This window comes from Monopterus albus, unplaced genomic scaffold (genome assembly GCF_001952655.1).
Source record: "Monopterus albus unplaced genomic scaffold, M_albus_1.0 scaffold12.1, whole genome shotgun sequence".
Taxonomy (NCBI): domain Eukaryota; kingdom Metazoa; phylum Chordata; class Actinopteri; order Synbranchiformes; family Synbranchidae; genus Monopterus; species Monopterus albus.
This window is the reverse complement of record NW_018127892.1, coordinates 1,682,423-1,690,742: the sequence shown is the minus strand read 5'-3', so window position 1 is coordinate 1,690,742 and position 8,320 is coordinate 1,682,423. Positions and strand designations below refer to the sequence as shown.

General features: G+C 42.3%; 1 protein-coding gene across 4 annotated transcripts in view; it reads right to left on the bottom strand.

The window, feature by feature from the left end:
* Window positions 1-8,320, bottom strand: part of add2 (adducin 2 (beta)) — a 20,262-nt gene that overhangs the window by 1,460 nt on the left and 10,482 nt on the right. For 3 of the 4 annotated variants that reach the window (XM_020590346.1, XM_020590345.1, XM_020590348.1), the window contains 10 exons: window positions 8,211-8,291; window positions 7,581-7,730; window positions 7,219-7,362; window positions 6,887-6,985; window positions 6,231-6,407; window positions 5,179-5,427; window positions 4,222-4,338; window positions 4,042-4,128; window positions 3,828-3,954; window positions 2,545-2,628 (listed from right to left, as the gene is read on the bottom strand). In XM_020590346.1, the coding sequence (XP_020446002.1) occupies window positions 2,545-2,628; window positions 3,828-3,954; window positions 4,042-4,128; window positions 4,222-4,338; window positions 5,179-5,427; window positions 6,231-6,407; window positions 6,887-6,985; window positions 7,219-7,362; window positions 7,581-7,730; window positions 8,211-8,291 (1,315 nt within the window). The remainder of the gene's footprint in view (window positions 1-2,544; window positions 2,629-3,827; window positions 3,955-4,041; window positions 4,129-4,221; window positions 4,339-5,178; window positions 5,428-6,230; window positions 6,408-6,886; window positions 6,986-7,218; window positions 7,363-7,580; window positions 7,731-8,210; window positions 8,292-8,320) is intronic. The other variant, XM_020590347.1, reaches the window with a different exon arrangement.

Sequence of the window (8,320 nt, the reverse complement as noted above, 5' to 3'; positions counted from 1 at the left end):
TGGTAAATCAAAGTTTAAAAAAAAAAAAGCAACACACTTATGCCAGGCATTCTGAATTACAAAAGGTGTAACTAATAGCATGCTGCCCCAATGGCACAGCGCCTTTATTCTTTGTTATACCTGTATTACACTGAATGTTTTTCATGAGAAACATCTGTTACACACACCAGAAAAACCTGACATCCCATATTACTCCATATTATAGCTAACATACAAACATCACTGGGATCACAAGAGGTGAGTAAGACAACTTTACAGGTCTCAGAATCGGTAGCTTTTGCACTGAATGTTATGGTAGCCCCCCTCACCAGGAGGGTGAGGGAGGACTGAGGTTGGACTCAAGTTTGCAGACCCAGGTGCTAGGGGGAAAAACATGACAGTAACAGGTAAATAAAGAGAACACAAAGTATCAAAAGAACATAACATGGGAAAGTACGGTACTTGGATATGTATGATATGTAGTGTAGTGTAAATGAGCGTAGCGCGTAGGTAGTGTGGTAGAGTCAAGCCAAAACGCACAGTGTCTGTCAGCGTAGCATTCTACCAACATGTACAGTCCGCGTTACTATGTTATGTTCTTTTGATACTTTGTGTTCTCTTTATTTACCTGCTACCGTCATGTTATTCCCCCTAGCACCTGGGTCTGCAAACTTGAGTCCAACCTCAGTCCTCCCTCACCCTCCTGGTGAGGGGGGCTACCATAACATTGACAATGTTTTGTTTCCAGAAAAACATTTTACATTGAGGTGTGCAAATTATACAGAGAACCCACGATACTCTCTTTAGAGAAAAATGTTGGTGTAAATTATATAACTTTAAATATAATTGTTTTTTCACTGTTTCAATTGTTAAATATGACAACCATTTTTATATACTGTGCATAATCAATATATACATTCTTCCTCTGACTTGTACAGTTGCACTACTAGATTTTTTTTACTTCAGTACATTTAGCTCAGACTAATGGAGTCTAATACAGCGTTCAACAAAACCTCCTTTCAGAATTCTAATGTGGGATCATTTTTGGAAGATGTAGTTTGTGGTGCTGTTGCAGGTGTTTGTTATTTTGTCCACATTTAAATCAATAAGCCCAGGTTAACACCTCTCTGTAATAAAAAGCCGACTGACTCTATACATTTGTACAGATTCCTACAAATGCTCAAACAGTAATATACTTACATGCATTTTATGTTGAATTTGCAGTTGTACTCTACACAGTCGACTTGGGTGAATTTTGTTTGATTTTGTTACTACACAACATTAAGTCGTCTTTATCTAATACAGTATGATTCAATGTTTTTCAGTGCTACCTACAAGCACAGCTGCAAGGTCCCCAATCTGTCTTATGAGTATCTTTTTTGGTAATATTACATTTATATTAAAGGACCCTCAGTCAACTACTTCCTATGAGCAATGTAAGAGCTTTCTGCCAAAGAACAGTCAAGACTATTGCACTGGAAAGGAACCAGTTTGTTTTCCTTTGCGCTTTTGTCACTGGTTTGAAGTTAGTAGGTCTCAGTATTGGAAAAAGGTGACATCACCTACTTCTATGCACCAATCGTTATTCAGCTGCGTTTGAATCAAAATCTGATGACAGTTGGTCACTGCCAATCAAATCCAATCAAAATACAGCAGTCCTTATGAAGCAGATTAGCTGACCTTTTGAACTTTTGAGCGTTAAACTCAACATATAATAATTAGAAGTCATGTTTTCTAAACTTCATACTTTTTTTAACAGAGACATGCATTTAAGGAGGAGTAACATGGTGGTCAGTGGGTGTTTGCAGCAGGAGAGGGCATAAGCAGCACTAAAGCTACGTTCACATTACTGACATAAATGCTTAGTTGTGATCTTTTTGTTAGATTCAATCCTTTTGTGTTGATGGTTCACATTAATGTTTGTAAGTGACGTATCCGGTTCTGGTGTGAACACTGCTAAGGTCCTAAGCTGCCACACATGCACAGGCATAACTGAAATGAGAGCTGCATGTATAATAAAATAATGTGATTTGTGAGATGGCTGAATCGCTCAGTTTCCTCACAAAGCATCAGTTACAACATGTTCCTTTCAGTTGGGCTTCATCAGAAGCTTCTCCTTAAATGTCAAATAAATGTGAAAGGTCCTTGTCTCTCTGCTGAGCACTGTCACTGCCATTGCTCTCCTCCATGCTTATTTTTACCAGCCTGTGAGGCGCGGCCGCTGAATGATGACGACCTGATATATGCAAAGGAGTGAGACACTGAAAAAACCTGCATGAATTCTGTTCTGAGTGTTCTGACAGAGGTCGCATCAGACCACAAACTATCTGTAAGTGGCACAGATCTGATTTGAAGAAATCTTATTTGTTTTGTTCATACATCTGTGACAAGATCAGATTGGAGCTACTTGGAAGGGGATAAAACATATTTGAGTCCCTTCAATAAGTAATGTGAACGTAACTTAAGTCACACATGAGTCCATGTAGGACTCGGAGCAGACTTCCAGTCAGACAGCCAGTATGCAAGGCAAGCAAGACCGACAGTCAGGGCTCTGCCAAGCCTCACCTGAGAGAGGAGGGTGGCTGGGTGGAGGGCCCTTTGTGGGGGAGGTACCAGGAGGAGACTCCTTGTCACTTGCCACCTCCTCCCCTGGTTGCACACACACACACACACACACACACACACACAGTGAGGGGCTGTGAGGGTTCAGCTATGCAGGAAGTTAGATTTGTGAGGTGAAGAGAAGTGAAAACGGTTGACACACCAGTCACAAGTGAAATCAGGTTTGCCTAAGAGTGCTGTGTGTAGCATTTGACTACAAAAAATGTATTACCATAAAAAAAAAAGAGCAAATGGAATCCACCAGCCTTTTAAATACATTTTCCATTAAGTTACATGCAAAAACCACAATTAAATGACTTTCAGTGGAAAATGGTGCATGAAAAACAGCACAAAGTGCACAAACAGCAAAAAGTGCAGCTGAAGAATTCACAGATTCATATAATAACAGATGGGGTAATGAGTGAAAACCTTGGTAGAATTAGAAATTTGGCATTTGACAATGTTGCACACAGCACCTTTAGATGGTTAGAAGTCACACGGTGTACAGTGCTTTATTGGAGAAAGCAAGGGCTGTTATGTTAATCTGTCTTCACTACTCTACAGTCATGGCTACAAAATACTGGCACCCCTGCATTTTTGTCAGATAATGCACCAGTTCTCCCAGAAATCATAAGCAGAGGGTGTCAATAATTCTGCCAAGTCGATTTTTGGAGTTCTGTGTGGAATGGATCAGGTTTGGCTTTTTTGTGATGTTCCAATGCAAAGAAATGAAATAAACATGAGAATACCAAAGAATGTGATTGCAACATTTTTCTGGGAGAAGTGGTGCCTTATCTGACAGAAATGCAGGGGTGCCAATATTTTTGGCCGTGACTGTATATAACCAAGTATGCAGACAACCCTGTGAAGTAAATAAAGTCCTCAACTCTTCTGTTTATCTTTTACTAGCTCTTTTTTCTCTTAGCATGTACTTAATTATCCATTCTCTATTCTGCCCCACACCAGTGCCGGACCTCAGTGAGTTCTCATGGCTGAAATTCCTGCAGCCTGGTTGTAAAATCTGTTACAGCAGCATGTTGCTGTCAGCATGGAATGAGATGGTCATCATATAATGCACAAGACAAAAAAACTATTAATGATGACCTTCAAATACTGCGTTAAGGATAAATGTAATTTAGAGCTTAGTAACAAACTACAGGGGTCATCATAGCACTGTGTGGTTAAGAAAATAAAAAGAGTTAATACAGACATTTTAAGAGCTGTGATTTGAGTTGAATGAGCCGTACCATTGGTTCCTCCATGCTGTTTCCTCTGCACCTCCTTGCGGTACTCCTCCAGCTCTTGGTCGGTCAGCTGGTTGAAGGGGTTGGGGGGTTCTGGCTCTGGTGGAACTTTGGGTGGACTTACTGGAGACTAACACATAAGCACAAAATCAGAGCTTTTAACTCTGCCATTCAAGAAGAGGACAAATGCTTAGAGGGCAGCAAGACTGCAGCGTACCGGAGGACTGTCCTCTGTTATGACACTGGCGAGGACTTGAGACTGTGGTCCTGCTGTCTTCATGTCCTGACGATTCTGCTGTCGGATCTGAGGAGAAAATCAATTTTGTAAACATTTTTGACTCGCGTCCAAAGACTGGAGTCATGCAAGACAGAAAAGGCAACATCAAGGAAAAGTTACCTTGTTTCGTGTCTCAATCACCTCTTGAGGGTTGGTGTAAAGAGGCACAAACTGGTTTGAGCTCTCCATCTTGATGGATGTGCTGCCAGCTTGAGTCACCTCTTCTGTCTTCAACCACTAAGGAACAAAACAATATCCACTTTAAAAGAAAATGTGTCCAACATGTAGAGGATCATGCCAGTCTTGTTTGTTTAGACATGTCAGACATGAATTTACTGGAAAACAAACACTTTAAAAATATGTTTTTATGAAGGATATGTATTAATATTAATATGAGCTATATGTTGCCACCAGAGGGCAGACTCTGCACTGCAGTAGTCATCTCTAAGCAGTAGACTTTCCCCTGCAATGCAGAAAAAAGGAGAGAAACGAGGGTGGGAGGGACAAAGGAGGCTCCTCCCACTGATGCAAGACAACTAGCCTTATATTCTCTCTCTCTCTCTCTCTCTCTGAAGGACTCATCACTGCAGAACTAAAAACAAAAACTCCACAGTAATCCTCCATATGAATCAGAGGAAAAACTGATGTTTGGGTATAGAAATATGCTCTGTAGAATGCAGAACAAAACAAATTTCTTGTCAAATCATCAAAGAGATGGTGAGTATATTACACTGTTACTCTGTTCGTCTCCTTAAAATGTTGCTCCAAACCTCAGCAAGTTTCAAGCCTTTTCTTTTCTTCGTCTCACAGCTCAGTTTAATCTCACTCTTGTTTCTGATCCCTGTGCTCTTCAACTTCTTTATGTATATTTTTTAACTACATATCACTACAGACAGCATACTGTACTGAACCCTCCTCGTTGTGGATGCCACAGTGAATAATTTGTTGTTGGACTGCTGTAGTTGGCACCATCGCAATTATATCAAAAATGTCTGGTCTGCAACTTTATTTCAGACAATTCCTGTTATTGTATGATCTGTTCAGGAAAATCAAAACTAATGACTTGTAAGAGCTCACAGCGGTGCGCTGGTGTCCAGGGCTGGCTTGCTCCTGGCTGACTTTTTGATAGGTGTTGGGGGTGTTGAGCCATCGGGTCCTCTCCTGCTGCTGGCGTTGAGCAAAAGGGTGCTGCCTCAGAGCCGGGTAGACTCCATCGTCATCAAAATGGTGGAAGGCTGTGACAGTCGCGGGCACCTCCACCTCCCTCCGTGTCCGCGATCGCTCCAACAACAAGGGGAAACGGTAGGCATAGCCGGTCCGGTAGCCCTGAAAACAGGAGGAAGGCAACATCACCTCAAACCCTGGTGGGCAGAATACAGCCAATTTTCTCTTAGCCTGCTTTAGCACACTTAAGCTATGCTGTAATGACAAGCATTTCCACTGACCCAAGCTTTTTCATTGCACTCAACTTTTATCTGGTTGTGCAGGCTACAGGAGAGAAAGCAGCAGTTTCTCACCATGTTCAGCTTGCAGTTGTAACTCCTGTATAATGTATAAAATGGATCCTGTACAACAAGGACTTCTGTGGTTTGTACAACTGTTCCAAAGATGCATTTGCTGTTGAGTTACTGTTGATGCAAACTGAACATTCCGTGCTGCTGCTTTACGTTAAAAGCTTTCCATCAGCAAACCGCAGGAAGGCTTTTATGCTTTTATTGTGAAGCAGCTACAGGAAATGCAGCAATATTTGTCATAGTTTAGCATGTGACTGCTGCATTCACACAACACAGAAGAAATGGTACAGAGCAAGTGTTCACAGTATGAGAGATCTGAACAGAACTGTAGAGTTGGTTGTGTGAGAGTTCAAATTACTGTACATTAGAAAGATACAGAACAGAAACTATATCCATAAAATTTGATGTGAATTAGCTAAAACCGGCAAGGTGGCTAGACAAAGAGCTGCAGCTGATGGACTTACTGTAATACAATTTTTATGAATCAGCAGACCTCTAACACATCAAGGTAAGGAACATCTTTTAGTGAGCCACCCTTTTAATCCCAGCAAATCTTTAAACTATGTTGTCTAAAAAATTTCTTCATCTTCAGTTGTCACAGGTCACAGTGCCTACCAAGTTATCCAGAGTTCTCATGAGCGCTTCAAACTCATGCTCCCCAATGCGGCTCTTGTGCAGGGGCCCAAAGGTGGAGCCAGCCCAGCCCACAGTGCCGGCTGGGTTGGGTTTATGTGTGGTCCGGTCCAACAAAATCAGGTTCTGTTGTCCACCGGCGCAGCACAAAGCTGTCACCTGGGGGGAAAAAAAACAAAACACAGATGTGGAACAAGTTGCACATTCAGGGGAAAAGTTACTGAGCTCATTTTCCCTATTTAAGGAAGTTCTACTTTAGCTGCACACACACTTAAATTCAAGCCAGCACAAGCTTATGTCCAAAAGCATCTTAACCACATTTACTGAGTGTGGGAAAAGGATCAATGATCTTATATTCACACTACTGCTCCCCTATAGGTCACCGCTGGTCATGTACAACTACAGTGTCTTTTTGGTACATGACATTCCTGTGGTGCATCATGCTGCAGTGCAGACCTACTGGATGAATTACAGGTACAAAGGAAAGGGCAAATGTCCAGCTGTAACACTGATGCATTTATATTATGTACACGTCAGCTCACTCTCCCACTCTCACACACCCACAGAGTGGCAGCGCTTTGCCTCTCTTTGTCAGCTGTTAGTCAGAGTGTTGGTGTGTGTGTGTGTGTGCGTACTACCTGGATCTGGCAGGCAGCCTGGATGTGATAGATGGTGTAGAAGGCCTCCTCCACAGACTCCCCCAAAGCCACAATGCCATGATTCCTCAGCACCAGAACCTATCATGCACATAAAATCAGCATCAACACTGGAATAAAATCAACTCATGAGTTTATCCTGCGAGCAGTAGCACCCGTGTCAGTAATTAATCCAGTGTAAGGCCACATCACCATACGTCCTCTTCTCTGTGCATTATAAAACTTAACTTACCACGTAGGAGGCAGTAACTGCTGAATCAGATGATGATGCATGGTTATCATATTAACGGTTCTGTCTCTTGTGGTTTGCTCACCTTGCAGGTGGGTCCCAAGCTCTTCTGCAGCTCCACTCTGTCCTCTTCCTCTTCCATGACTCCATTGTAGTCATAGTAGGCCACATCACCAACTAGCAGAGCTTCATGGGACAATGGCAGAAGGCCACACTTCATTGCTGAAACCTGGAGACAGCTGGCTGTCAGTCGTTGCAGCAAAGTCATGAAACAGACTCAGCTGCGTTTTTTGAAGTCACAATTTGCTTTACAAGCAAATCCATGCTGGACAGTGGTGCAATGTTATCAGAACTGTGCAGCAGAAGCATAACAGTGTCTCTAATCAAGAGTACAGAGCAGTGAGCTAACTCCATCCTCCACTCTGGCATCAGCCCAGGCTGACTCACCGCAGCAGCGGCCGGTGTGTGGAGGTGAAACAGACAGCGAACATCTGGCCGGGCCGAGTAGATGGCCGAGTGCAGGCTGAACTTCTCAGAGTCCACGCCCAGGTTGGTGCTACCCTTCTCCACCACCTCACCCAGGATATTCACCTTCACCTGTAAAACCACAGCACCTCCAGCATGAGTTTCAGAGATCTCCTGTTTAGTAGTTCTGTCTCCATTTGGGTTAAAACTAGATTCTTACGAATGGTGGTTGTGAAGCATTCTATAACATGCTTACACCCGTGATAGCATTTGTCATAAAAGCAGTTTTAAAACTGACTGAATGAAGGCTGTGCAGCTGTTCTAGATGTGATGCAATTTTTTTCAAATTCAAATGTGATTTTGAAGGCAGATGGTTAATGTAAATTTATGTTAAACAACACTTAAAAATTTTGAAATTTTGTGAGGATTTACTTCCATGTACTGTTGTGTTGTTGAGGAAAAGTTTCTCAAAGCACACAGACATTGGAACATGGATACTACTGAAACTCAATCAAATATGTTTACTCATACTGAATAAAGCAATAAATAAAATGGAGGAATTTTCCCATAAACAGCAAAACCTTGGTCCTGACTATGACTAGTTATACTCACCAGACTGGATCCAGTCACCTCGCTGTAGGCCAGGCCGTCTGGTAGCACCAGGAAGTGTTCCTGCTCTTTACTGACACGTAGCTGTCAGAGGCAGAGCAACATAGGGAAAG